General features: G+C 35.1%; 1 protein-coding gene across 1 annotated transcript in view; it reads left to right on the forward strand.

The window, feature by feature from the left end:
• LOC150086284 (uncharacterized) overlaps positions 1–15,411 on the forward strand; it is a 114,230-nt gene that overhangs the window by 58,279 nt on the left and 40,540 nt on the right. Inside the window, exon 8 of the mRNA XM_090374848.1 lies at positions 6,545–6,636. Within this exon, the coding sequence (XP_090230974.1) occupies positions 6,545–6,636 (92 nt within the window). The remainder of the gene's footprint in view (positions 1–6,544; positions 6,637–15,411) is intronic.

Here is a 15,411-nt window from a genome sequence, read left to right on the forward strand (position 1 = left end):
TATAATGCATACTTTGACATTAGGCAATCAGGATAAATTGTGGGCACCGCATAAAGTATGCCATACATGTGTCGAATATCTTAGAAAATGGAGTCAAGGAAAAAAGGTGTGCTTGCCATTTGCTATTCCTATGGTGTGGCGCGAGCCAGTAAGCCATGCCGAATGTTACTTTTGTGTATGTGACGTTAAAGGTTACAATTCAAAAAATAAAAAGGACATCAAATATCCAGATCTGCCTGTAAAACCTCCACCAGAAACTTTGGAGTCCACACCTTCCATCGAAGCAGAAGCTAAAGAGGTTAATGAAGAGGAATGTTATCAACCAGAAAATATTTTAATGCCACAACAATTCATGCAAGTCGAACTGAACGATTTAGTAAGGGACTTAGGTCTTCCAAAGTATGCTGCTGAAATTCTGGGATCCAGACTTCAAGGAATCCTGTTTATGCTCACTAAAGACATGGGGTTTTACTGCCCTAGATCCTGCAGTTGCGGTGGTTGACCTTACCGGACAGGTGGACTTGTTGCTAAAGACAACTTTGTTCAGGAAGAGCCATCATCATTTTCAGTCTAATTAGGACAACCACCTGTACTTTCCTTGATTGGCACCTCCGTAGCCAGGTGGGAAGGAGCAGCAGTGCGTAGCACACACTTCTTGATTAGACCAGGGTTCGAGCCCGTCACCACCAAATACATAGGATGCGGAAAGGTCAGGGAATGACCACCGCATATCCCCGGAGCAATATGGCCTTAGTTGCTAATGCTCCTAAAAACCAAATAAAAAACAAACAAACATTCCTTGAAACAATCGTAATCAGTTCGTGGTGGTGCCTACCAGATAGTTTAAACAGAAACTAATAGATGGAAAAGTCCTAGGTAAGAACTAATGTTTGAAAGCATACTGTACTGGTGAACAATCTTAATAGAATATATTATATATCAGTGAAATTTAATTTCAAATTCAAAGTTGGATTTAAAAAAGTTTCATCCTTTTCACCTGTATTTTTTTGATAAAAATTATGAATTCTCCTGCTCTCTGCAAGTCAAAAGTTGACAGCTATGGTATTATATTTTGTGCATAACATAGTAATATAGTCTTGCGCATATTAATATGGACAAAATAGAAATTTTGGTATATTGTCTTTTATCAATTTGCTAATAGCTATTTATAACTGTTTCTTTATCGAATTCATTAGTTTCTTTATAGAATTTTTGCTATTGTTACAAATGTATTTTGAGAAAGAATTGAATGATTTATGTAGAGAGCTGTGCCTTTAAATAGAAATCTTGAGGAGTGCAAATGGAGTTGACCCCTCAAAAATGGTTTAAGAATGTAATGTCAAAAGTTGCAATTTGGTTGGCTTATGAACTCTTCAGCCAACCACTGAAGGTCTGCAACCTCAATCCCACTGAAAATCTATGGGCTGTTTATAACAATAGGCTCAAAGAAATGGACTGTACAATGAAAGCAAAACTAATTTGTTGCAATAAAGGTGTAGTTCCATGATCCAAAAATAAATTAAACTTGCAAAAAAAACTGATTGAATCCATTCCAGAATGAGTAAAAATGGTTATAAAGGCCAAAAGAGGTATTAAAAAAAAAAAAAGTGTTAACTGCAGCCATTATCAGTCCACTGCAGGATGGAAGCCTCTTCAATGGTTCGTGTTGAAGGAGATGGACCATAATTTGCTGCACATGCTGGTCCAGTGTGGGTTGGCATATTAACTATATTTAGCAGTCCGAAGCTTGGATCCCAGTCTACTCAAAGAACGTATGCTACTGCACTCCCGTGCTGACCACTCAGCTACAGAGGTCTCTTTAACATTAAAAAGTGTATTTCTTTAGTTTTTGTGCTTGAATTATTAAATAAATGTATCTTTTTGAAATATATCTCTCTGTTTTCATTAATTTGCACAAGACTATACAAGAGTGGTATGATCTCACAAAACTGGGTACCACAATTCTACAGTGCACTGACTGAGTAAGCAAAATAGTTTCCTTAGAACCAAATATCCATTTGCTTTTTTGTTTATTTTATTTATTTTTTTTTGCCCCTTGCATTAAGTAAACTATTTTAATACATACAATAGGAAGCATTTTAAAAAATTCCTCAAACTATGAGTTGTAGGTAAGCTAGATTTTCGTTTCGCTTCATAGAAGTGGTGCTAAAACAAAGGAAAGTGGAAATGACCTTCTCACTTCTACTCTGATACTAATGTTACAGATGTTCTGGTTTCCTTTTTAGCAGAAGAGCTCTATGTAACAGGATCTAGATAAGTTGGGCAAATGGGCTGAGAAGTGGCAACTGAAGTTTAACATTGACAAATGCAAAGTACTGCACATGGGTAGCAGTAACCCATGAGAAACGTACCAACTGTGTGGTACTACACTCAAGGAAGTGGAGAATGAAAAGGACCTGGGGTAATTGTGCAGTGAGATATGAAGTTTGCTGAGCAGTGCAGAAGGGCTGCCAGAGCAGGTCATGGATTCTTGTGAATGATATAAAGGAATTTTGCTAGCAGGGATAAGGAGGTGATTATCCTCTTGTATATAAGGCAATGGTCAGGCCACATCTCGAGTACTGTATACATGTCTGGAGGCCTCATTTTAGGAAGGATGTAGAACTGCTGGAATGAGTACAGAGAAGGGCAACAAGATTGGTGAATGGAACAAAGGGTTGCTCTTATGAAGAAAGGCTTTACGTTTTGCAAATTGCAGTGTCTGGAGATAAGGCACCTGCGAGATTGATCTGATTGAGGTGTATAACGCCTTGAATGGTTTCAGTGAGCTTAATGCTGATGGGATTCTTCCTATTGGTCAGATTAATCACCTGAGAGGACATAAATTCAAATTGAGGAAAGACAGTTGTAGAATATATGTGCAAAAATTTGCCTTTAGCCAGCGGGTGGTTGATTGCTGGAACAAGCTTCCATCTGTCATCGTAGAAATTGACAGCTTAAATAAATTCAAAGCAGAACTAGACAAACATTTGGAGTTAATGGATGGGTGAAATGGGAAGGTGTTTTTTTTTTTTTTTTTTTTATATTAGCTGATGCTGTATAAACTTTCTTTCTTGCATCATATGCCTCTTCTAATGCTAATATGAAGAATATTGCACCTTGACATGATACCTGTCATAACTTCAAAAGATGAAACTCATATTGCATGACAGAAGAGATGGAGATATGCAGGATCTTTTCTCTACAGACTAAACATGGTTTTCTTTAGTTTAAAATTGAAGCCTTGCACTGAATGATGAGAGTCATCGATCAGCTACACATTTTTTTTTCTTTTAGTTTTGACTCCTCTTTGAATTAATCATCTCAGTTATTTTTTGCTAATATTAACAGTATGAAACTTATGCTGTACTCTAAGCTAAAAGAATTGGAAACCAAAATTTTTTAATATTTATGAGTGATACACTCAATTTGGGTCATAGTTACAAATGACTACCAAGTTTGGTCTGATATTCAATTGTATTTACAAAAATATGGATTAAATACAAGTTGAAAATGTTGTAGGTTACCTTTGTGAAGTATTTAATAGCCAAGTCTCCTCCCCTTGTGGTTTTAATACAGAATTCATCCATAATAAAGGTACATTTGTTTTATTTATTTTCTCTTCGGTTCTGTTCATTTACTTACAAGAATACCGGACAATCCTAACCATACAGCCAACACACTTAATCTTTTTCTCCCAAACAACCCTTCTAAGTACACGGTCGAAGTGAGAGGTCCTTTAGGCACCTCAGATCACAACTTGTTGATTTCTCTTCTCCAATGGAGCCTTTATCTCATGGCTATTCCCAACCTCATATTGTTTGGCATTACAAGAATGCAAAATGGGATGACCTGCGAAATTTCTTTTCTTCTTTTCCTTGGTCAGATTACAGTTTCAAAATTTCTGATGTCAACGTTTTCTCAGATCGTGTCAGTGAAATTATTCTTGCAGGAATGGAATACTTTATCCCACACTCCACTTTAAAATCTTGTCCTTTATCTAAACCTTGGTTTTCTAATAAATGTGCTAAGGCTGTTCAAGAGAAGAATGCTGCATACAGTAATTGGCTTGTTTCTAGTTCTTCAGTTTCATTTTCTGCCTACACCAAAGCTCGCAACAATTGTAAAGCAGTTATTAATCAGTCCAAACTAGAGTTTGGACAGGCTAAGAATAGATACCTGCTTCTTGCCCTAATGGTAGCCGACCATTCTGGTCTCTTGCCAAGGCTATTGGCCGCAACTTTTGCCCATCTCTGCTCCCACCTCTATCCAAACCTGATGGTTCTGTTGTCACTTCGGCCAAGGATAAAGCTGACTTGCTAGCATCCCATTTTTCTTCCAACTCACATATGAATGATCTTGGTAAAACACCTCCCACCATTCCCAACACACTCCATTCAATGCCTTCTATGGTTTCCGTCAAAAGGATATCGTAAGGATTTTGACGAATCTTGATGCTAAGAAAGCTCCAGGTCCCAACGGTATTTCTCCACTTGTTCTCAAAACCTGTGCTCCTGAACTTACTCCTATTCTTTGCCGCTTTTTTCACTTTCTTATTTCAAAGGCGTTTTTCCTTCTGCTTGGAAATATGATCATATCCAGCCAGTTCCTAAAAATGGTGACAAATCCCTCCCATCCAATTATTGTCCCATTGCAATTAATTCTACTTTCTAAAGTAATGGAGAAATTAATTAACCTCCAACTCTTAAACTACCTAGAAACCTTCCGTCTGATCAACAATCGCCAGTATGGATTCTGTCAGTGTCGATCCACTGGTGATATTCTGGCTTATGTTACCCATTTATGGACTAATTCAATGGAAAAGTTCGGTAAAATACAAGCAGTTGCTCTTGACATCTCAAAGGCTTTCAATCGTGTTTGGCATAAAGGTCTTCTAAACAAGCTCTCATCTTATGGTTTGCCAACTGTTTTTAGTAATTGGTTATCCAGTTTTCTCTCTGATTGCTTACTGAGGGTGATGGTATATGGCTCTCTGTCTTCTAACTTCTCCACTAATACCGGCGTCCCCCAAGGTTCAGTTCTTTCTCTCACTCTTTTACTCTTGTATATTAATGACCTTCTTCCATTTACTGGAAATCCTATCCATATTTTGCCGATGATAGCACATCACTTTCCATTTTGAGAAACCATGTCCTGTTCAATCAGCTTCAACTTCTCGAAAATCTGCTACCAATTCCTTAAATGGCGATCTCCAGGTAATTTTCCAGTGGGACAAAGACAACTTAGTTGATTTCAATCCTTCTAAAACTCACTCTTATGTCTCGCAAAAAGGATTCTTCTGCTCCTATGCTTATCTTTGGTGACACTCCGATTTCTAGGCAAGATGATATATCTCTTTTGGGATTACCCTGACTTCTAATCTCTCTTGGCATAAGCACATTACAAATATTGCTTCCTCTGCATCTAAAGAACTTGGCTTTCTCTTTTGCTCTTGGCGTTACTTTTCTTCCAAACAGCTGTTCACTCTTTACAAATCGCAAATCCGCCCTACCATGGAATGTTGTTCCCACATCTGGGGTGGCGCCCCCAAAACCTCTCTCAGGCTTCTTGATTGGGTTCAGAAGAGGGCAGTTAGGTTAATTAATGATTCATCTCTAACAGAGTCTCTCCACTCTGTCTCATAGATGTACTGTTTCTGCTGCATGCCTCTTCTACAGATACTTCCATGGGCAGTGTTCTTCTGAATTGGCTTCTATAATTCCCACTCTCTCTTTCAAAACAGTCCGAACACGTGGTGCCACCAGCCAACATCCATTTACTGTCCAACTTAAAACTCACAGAACCAACTTTTCATCTTCCTTGTTTATTCATTCAACTGATGTTTTCTGGAACAATCTTCCTTCGTACATATATTTCCTAAAAATTACAGTCTACAGAAGTCTAATGTCAACAAATATCTTCTTTCGTCTTCTCAACCTCCAATCCAAGCACGGTACTAAGTACTATAGATTCCAATACCTCTCGTGTTTGGGATTCACATAAAAAAAAAAAAAAGTTGTACTATCTGTAATTTGCTTAATTATTTTTGAGTAGTTTCATTATTACTGACACAAAAGTGGACATTTCTTTGAAAGAAAAAAAAAAAAAAAAAATATATATATATATATATATATATATATATATATATTATTATTCTTTTGTAAAAAGCTAGAAAGAAATTAAATAAAACTACTATAATAGAATATTAAAAATAAAATGCGAACTGAACCATCATAATACAAAAGAATAATTATATATATATATATATATATATATATGTGTGTAAAAACTACTATTAGCTCAAGTGTATAATTTTAAAAACCTTTTAAAAAGTGAACATTTATTTAAAGGAAAAAATTACCTGAACTATTTCACCACAAAATCTCTAAGACATTTATGATAGTTCTTAAATGCTTATTTAGAATTTGCTTTTAACAGATGTCAGTGATTATCCAATGGAAGTGAAAATATTGTTTTTCAGTGTTTTATTTATTTATTATTGTTTTTTTTTTATTTTTATTTTTATTTTTATTTGTATATTTAGGCACTGTTAATCCTCTTGAAACAAAGTCTTTTCATGAATTTTCAATTCATCAGAAAGTCTGGCTTGTAAAATCACTGTGTGATTATTCCTTGGTAAGATGATTAGGATGCATTTATAACTGATAGATTTTTTTATAAATAATAATAAAATATGATTAAATACCCTTCATTCTTCAGAATATGAATGTTATTATAACAAATTATATTTTTTTAAAAAATGAAGTGATGACAGTATCAGTTGTCAGACTTAAAGCTGAGTAATCTCTAAGAAAAATTAAGTCAAAACCTATTTACCCATAAAAAAATAGTAATATAATGGGAATTACCTTATATCTGACCAAGAATGCTGATAAGTAATTTTTTTTATAGATATAAATGCATGTAGCACATTCAGTAAACTGCAAATCATACATAGAGTAACAATGATCATTTTGTTATATTTATAAAAAAAAATAAATTTTCTGTTTATGCTCCTGTCAGAGGAGTTCACAAGGTAGACAGAATACAAGAAACAGCACTGTATTCAGCCGTCACGGACTTGAACCTGGGCCGCTCAATTCACGTGTACTTATGCACCCGCGCGCATGACCACAGCTACGGCGGCTCACCTTTTTTCATCACTTTTAGTATTAATGGCCTTGCTAATGTTTTTGTCTTTGCAACATTATCATTTGGGCACTGACTTTCCCTTTTATCGACAATCTTTCTGAATTAAATAAATCATCAAAAATACACTGTGTGCATACATTCAACACTGGAATCTTTTGGGAACCAGAATTATAACATCCCATAAGTACAAACAGACTGTTGTAAATGTATTAATAAGAATTTTTTTTAAAAATTCTTTTTGTACACAATAACAACATGTTGTAACATTTTTTTTAAATGATTGTAAAAAAAATTATATTATGTTCTTATATTTTATTATTATTTTCCTATACTATTTGGTGAAATATAATAATAATAAAACTGCAATTTGGACTGCCACGTGTGGCAGTTATTATTTGTGAAAGGGTGGATGCCATGGCACAGGGTGAGACACGAAAAAGTAGCCCCGTCAATGAAACTACAATACAATGCATGCACAAGTGGATAAATGTATAGTACATTACCTGCCATTAAAGAAGATGTTGGAAATGACCTCCTTGGGCCACAAGACAGTGCTGAGCCTGTGTCAGCATGTTTTGGCAAACTCTCTGCAACACTACCATCGATGCCCACGATAGCAGTACGAATGTTCTCCTGTAATTCCTGAAGAGTGTGTGGGTTTGTCTCATAAACTTTCCCTTTAAGGTAGCCCCAAAAGTAAAAATCACATGTGAATGGGTCTGGGGAACGTGGGGATCATAAATCTTTGCTGACAGTTCTTCCGCCTGAAAAGGCTTCATGAATTCGGGCCAGCACTCTGTGGAACGTATGGCAAGTGGCCCCATCTTGTAGAAATGGTACCACTCCCGTCCTTTGGGGGTTAATTGTGCATAAAAGCTTTCAAATATTGCAAGGTACATGTCTGTGTTAACAGTTGTCTCAAAGAAGATGGGTCCTACAATCCACTGTGTTGATATGGCATACCATACTCAGATTTTTTTGTCATGAAGCAGTTCTTTGTAGAGCTGGGTGTGGATTTTCAGTTGCCCAGTACCTTGTGTTTTGAGAATTAATGTGTCTGGATAAATGAAACCAGGCTTCATCTGACATAAAATATGAGTTGGATCGAGCATCTCGTCAATGACTCCGTTGAGGGGCCACCTGCAATAATTTACACATTTTACTTTATCTGTCTCTTTTAATTCTTGCACGCGTGTTACACGAAATGGCTTCAGATTTAGAGAATGCAGCATACGTACACATGCTATCTGACTTACACTGACTCACTGGGCTAATTTCCACGTACTCTTCCTGGGGCTTAATTTCATCCTCTCACAAATATCGTGCACTACAGTTGGCATATGAATAGATGGGGTTCTGTTCTTTTTCATATTGAGGACACTTCCAGTTTCGTGCCACTTCTTCATCAGTTGCTGTATACAGCGCTTTGCTGGTATCCCGGCAGTGGGGAACTGTTCCACAAACATTCTTGTTTCCTTATATGAACCCATATGCACATGTGCCTCAACAATGGCCACACTTTCTGGAACTGAATAAGTTGATACAGAAAACCCTTACAAACACACACATACACGAGACACAAACTGGATTACATCAAGCAAAACACTTGTCTTCCAACGAGATTGACCTTGAGGGGTGACGCATGCTACTAATCTGTGAGGGGAAAATTTGTTTGTGCAGGTGGCTAGTCGTGTGTTGATTGGCTGCTGGTTCCTCCAAGTATGGAGTGGCGGGCTACTTTTTCGTGAACTCAGCTGTGGGCTACTTTTTCGTCTCACCCTGTATAAAACAGATGCATAATATTGTCTGTAATAAATTTAACAACTCTGATATATGTATAACTTTGTTCTATTAATCAATGTGATGTGAAGATTTAAGCGTCCTACTTTATTATTGGTGTAGATGTCACTGTTTTGTTTTGAATATTTTGGGGTATGTTTCCTGTTTTCTTATTCAGTTTTATTTAGATATGACTCCTTGTTTATCTAATTTTAAGTGCTTTCCAGGAGTCATGTGAAATGGCCATTTGCTGAGAAAATTTGCAGACTGAATTATTTTTTCCTACTTCTCATGATGTGATCAGAAATGTGTGGGGATGTGGTTTGTGAATTTCAAGATATAGTTCCTCCTCTATTTGTCTTTTATATTCACCTCCCATTCCACTAAAAACAGTCTGGCTTCAGTTGATAACACCATTTTCACAACACTTGCACACATTCATCTAAGCATCTCACTGTTTACAGCACAACTGATTGAAGGTACCAGGGAGTTGGGACCAGGTGACAGTAATCGCATGCCACCTTACCCATGTGTATGGGGCTCTTCTACTTTGAGTACAGAGCAAATACAGGTGCACAGGTTCTCACCAAGTATAATTCTCTGCCTGAAGGTAAACTTCACAAGCCATTCTTCATACAGATTGGCACACCTCACCAATTTGATTATCCTTTTTTGAATGTTCTCTAGAAGCTGTCTTCCCCCCCCCCTCCGGATGTGGCCTCCAAACCTGAATATGGTATTCTAGATGTAGTCTCACCATCGTCTTATATAGACAAACAATAAAGTTCTTCTCTCTACTTGCAATTCCTACAAATCATGAGACAGCACAATTTTTACAAATTTGGCAGTCCAAATTACACTCTTTACTACAATACATGGTAAATTTTGTAGCTTGTATTCTGAACCTTGGTGCCTTTTATTGAACCACTTTCAACTTTTCTTCCCCTAGTTTACAGGTAACTCCCTGATTTCTGTCCCACAAGAGCAAAACCTTAAATTTGGGAGCATTAAACATTAGTTGCTATTTTTCAGGCCATATCTGCAATCAATCCAAGTCATTTTAAAGCAACATGATGTGGTTTGTGTGCCTCTATTTTGTGACTCCTCTGACTCTGTGGCTGTCCTGGAACAGTAACAAAAAATTAATTTATTTTAAAACAGCAGACTTTTACAACTTCCTGTACACTCCTCCATCAATGTCATTAATGAAAATTTGAAATGGGGGTGACAGAACTTGTTGCTGACGGACTCTACTAGCTGCACTGGCCCTCCCTTAAGAATGTCTATATATGACTACCTTGTTTTCTGCCAACCCATGTTCCAATGAAGAAAAGATAAAAAGCAGAAAATTTATTCCCAGATTACTTCATAAATATATTATTCATTCTGCATAAAGGTCCTCTGGTTGTGATCATGATAAATATGCATAAAAAATGGAAAACAGAATTCCCAAAAGCTTTAGTTATCCAGTGTAATTTTGAACATGCATTTTTAATGTGGGTATTGGACTTTTGTAATAAAGACATTTCTGTGTCAAGAGACTGTTCAATTTTGATGTACACGACTTTACAAAAATTGTATAAAAATATTAAAATGCATCATAATTGCAGAAAAACTGAACTTTATATATGCAAAAAGTTCTAAAACAAGCTTTTACTATTGTACAAAATAAAATGACTCTTAACTATATTGTCTGCCACCAACATACACACTATATTGATTATCGAAATGATTTTGTATAATCCTTATTCTCAATATGTAGTGCTGATTATACCATATGTGACTAGAAAGATTTAAGTGAAAATACAATCAAACTTCCCTATAACAAATTCGATAAATCCAGCAAAAACATTTGTTATAGAGAAATTTCATTATACAGAGAATATCTTTTTTATTGGAAATTATCCAATTAGAAAACGAATGTACATTTATTTTTAATGTATTTTATTTCAAAAACATAGCTTATTTAAATTACATTTACACAGTTTTCACTGGTAAATATCACAAATTTAAAAATAATTGGTAATTTTTGTTTGCTCAGTACAGTTAAAAAATGTTTGATTCTCAAAGAAAACCTCACATTTATTCAGTGCATTAAATACATTATCAGGAACATTTTCACCAAACTGTAGACCCAGACGAACCGTTTTAAAAGCGCGAGTCATTTCTTCGCGAGTGGCTTTTCTACAGGTTGTTCTGATTCATCTTCAGCATCATCGTCAATTTCTTCGTGATCATAGTGGCTTTTAACACTGTTCAGCAGTATTTCGTCTTCATTTGGATGTTCTATTGTAGCCAGATCTTGATCTACATAAACATAACCATCCAGTGTTATTTCATTTTCGATGTTTCTGGACGATTCTAATAATGTCCAAAAGTTTTTCAGTTGTGAAGGGGACAGTTCGACTTCTGTATTCAATGCAAATCTCACTTTCGAAAAACAATTTTGAATAGCGTATTCAGTGACATCATTTGTCCAAACTTTTGCCAGTTCAGAGATGCAATCTCTAAGGTTAATTGTAACCTCCAAATTTCTATTTTCTTGTAACGCATTGACAACCTTCATTATTATTCTCTTTCGATAATGAAATTTAAAATTTTTAATAATGCCTTGGTCCATTGGCTGGAGTTTTGACGTTATATTTGGTGGTAAAAACAACAACTTCACACAACGGACGCGAATCAGGTTAAGTTTGGCAGAAATACTGGCAGGGTGTGCCAGACAGTTGTCAGTAATCAACACGATTTTTCTTTTTTCTTTTGTTATACGCTTGTCTAGTTTTAATATCCATTATTCAAAAATATCACTTGTCATCCATGCCTTTTTTTATTAAAGGTGTAGTCAACTTCCAAAGATTTTTTGCCTCTAAAACATCTTGGGTTTTTGATTTTCCGATGACTAAAAGTCTTAATATTTCACTTCCGGTCATATTGGCTCCAATTAGCACAGTGATTCTTTCTTTCTTTCTTTGCTTTCTGCCAAAACATTTATCATCCTTAAAAGCAAATGTTCTATTAGGTAAACATTTAAAGAATAAACCCACTTCGTCAGCATTAAAAACATCCTTAGGTTCATATTCTTCCAAAATCTTCTTTAAGGTGTTGTTCCTCCAATTGTTGCAATCTTCTTCGCTTACATTAGTTAACAGTTTCTCCACAAATAACCTTTTCCACAATTCTGTGGCGCTTCTTAAATTTATCTAACCACCCAGTGCTCACATTAAATTCTGTATATCCAAGGGACTGTGCAAATTCCAGAGCTTGTTGCTTAATTATTGGACCTGATATTGGTATATTCTTTTTCGCGTATCATTTCAATTTCATTTGCACCCATTTTAGAACAGCTTTATCAACATCTTCGTATATACACAACTTAGTTAGCTTCTTGTCTGCTCCTCCTTCAATTGCATTTAAAATTGATACTCAATTTTTTAAAATCATAGATACACTGCTTGCAAGTATGCTATATTTCTCCGCAATATCTGTTTTTCTTAAAACCCTGGTCAATATCATGAAGAACCTTGACTTTATCATTAATACTTAAACACTTTCTCTTCAACATTGTTTCCGCAATGGAAAAAAATTACTCAACTGCAGTTCTTTCCAATACATATACCGTGTAGTCACCACAAACTTTGCTGTGCTGGCCATATAGTGAATTGTTAGTACCGCCTACTCACTGACGTTCGCTTGTCAATTCAACAATATCACGTGTCCCATCCTATCAGTCACTTTGAAAAAATGTACGACTTTGTGAATTTCTTTTATTCTGCTTCATTCATATATACATGAAAGAAAATTTATGGTTAATGTATACTGTTTAATGTATCTTGTTTTTTTTTTTTTTTTTCAGAAAAAAAAAAAAAAACAAGAGCATATAGCCTATGTGACTGACGACAAATCGTTCTAAAAGAATGAAATTTAAAAAAAAAAATTAATCAAAATCATCTACTGAGAGTCCAGTTAGATGAGAACAGACATATCCAAAAACTATCATATAATGATTGACAGGAAGGTCACATGGTATGGTTGATGTGAGAAGCGAATGTCACTCAGTGGGCATTACTAAAAACTGACTATCGAAGCATTCTATGTACCGCCGCAGCACACAAAAGGTTTAACTGCAGCGAATTTTGTTTTCCCCTTAGCCAACATCAATTTACAAATCTATCCTATTTATTGCAAAGTTCATGCCCACTTTTAAGAAAACCCATTTGGTTTTATAACTAACAAAAATGAAACAAAGACCCTTCTACGGGCATCAGTGGCCACAAGTCACTAAAAGGATGATTAATTCCAGATGATAGTGAGCAATTTCGGAAGGAAGGAGGCCATATATTTGAGCGGCTGTTTAGCAGTAAATACTAGAAAATCTTCAAAAATGCTTTTGCTAATTTTTTTAAAAATTCATTATAGAGAGACTAACACTTCGCTATATGGGGTTAATTTTACATGTAATTTCGTTTCAAGGTGCAATGTTTTGCAAAAAAATTCGTAATATAGAGAAATTCATTAAATGGAAGTTCGTAATAGAGAAGTTCCACTGTATATTAAAATTTCTTCTCTTAAAATTTTTCTACTCTGCAAATACTATATTATCATTACTTTTATCCTCGTTTAAAGCTTTTGATCTTTATATTCTTTAAAAAAAAAAATCCATTTTTATATACAGTGGTATTACCAGGGCATAGACGTACAAAAGGGGAGTCCTCTTTGTGTTACATGTTTATCCTTTTGCTTCCCCCCCCCCCCAAATCCTGGATATTCCACTGTTCATCTAGTATTCCAACTAGATTCTAAACAGATGCAAGTTTAGAACTAGATCCTAAACAGGTGCAAATGCTGCACTTTAATTCTCTCACAACATATCTATGACTGACTAAAAGTGAACATTACAAAGATAGGATCAATAGTAAACATAATGAATGTGGTTTTAAAGAAGGTTTTAAAAGAAAGTAAGTTACAAAACATATTATTTAAAACCTTAAAAATATATAAGAGCAATACAGCTCAATCCTTCCTACTTTAATACAATTTGAAAAATATAAGAAATTTAACTCATACCTTTTTGTAGGAAGTTCTTCAGCCTGACACTCGCATCATATTAATCCAATTAATACATTATATGAGACTAAATTTATGACACAATATTATGATTTAAAATTGTTAATATATATGGGTTTCTTAAAAATAATCCTGTATTCAATTTCCATAATCTACTCACTGCCAAAAGGAAGAGCAAAGCAAAGTTGATGCACGTCAACCCACCACAAACTAAACCACCCAGCAATAATGGACAGGAAATTGAAGACAATTGTCAAATTTACTAAAATATTTTTAGACTGAACTTCTTAATAAGGGACAAGGTAATTTTGGGATGGTCCGTGCTCACAAGAAGTAAAGTGACATTAAACAATCTCCACTCTCTTTTATACTAATAATAAGATTCAATTTAGTGTACCGTGACGAGATTATTTTTATTAACCAATGTAAATAATGTTATTTACACATGCGCGTAAAGGTCCACTAGTCCGAAATTGTGTATGGTCTAAGTACATTTATAGCTTTACGGTTTAACTTCATTTCAAGTGTTTCAGCTATTAGGAGTTTTGTATATATGCATATGAGGCTAAAGTAATTAATACACAATATGAATATACAAAACTCCTAATAGCTGAAACACTTGAAATGAAGTTAAACCCTAACGCTATAAATGTACGTAGACCATACACAGTTTTGGACTTGTGGACCTTTATGCGCATGTGTAAATAACATTATTTACATTGGTTAATAAAAATAATCTTGTCACAGTACACTAAATTGAATCTTATTACAGGTGACCCCGCTTAACGCTGATAACTCGTTCCGGAAAAACAGAGTGCTAAGCGAGCACCGCATTCCCATAAGGTAACATATGTATTTGTGAGTTGCGGTCGGTGCAATAGGATATTTCCTAATCGATAATAAATGGCAGTGAAAAGATGCACAAATGTTGGTCAAAATATTTAATATTCAAATAGTTGTACATATAAAATATTCTGCATTGCATACGTATATAATTATGTGGTAACTACTTACGTATCAAAATTAAACTTAAAATTCCAATTAAGATCATGAATTTAATTGATTTAATTTAATTGATGAATTTAATCATGAAAATGTGTAGATTTTGGGTTATACTTTGGCCCTCTTCCTGGTAAACTAAAAGGGGGTTTTAATTTTTAAATCCCCCACAGCGTTACCACCCAACAATAAAGTCAACCGATCCTTCACCGCTTTGAAACCTGGCACGTTTTTTTTCTTCTTTCAATATGAAACTTCTTTTAGGCATTCATTTCCAAAAAAAGTTCTGCTTCATCTATGTTAAAAACTTGTTGAGAAGTATAACACATACTAGCCCTCTTCAATAATTTTAACAAATTCTTTTTTGAAAGTTTTGGCTCCTTGATCTGCACTTGAGGCTTTTTCCTGGATTTTAAA

This window comes from Mastigoproctus giganteus, chromosome 5 (assembly GCF_048544385.1).
Source record: "Mastigoproctus giganteus isolate SK-2022 chromosome 5, ASM4854438v1, whole genome shotgun sequence".
Taxonomy (NCBI): Eukaryota; Metazoa; Arthropoda; class Arachnida; order Uropygi; family Thelyphonidae; genus Mastigoproctus; species Mastigoproctus giganteus.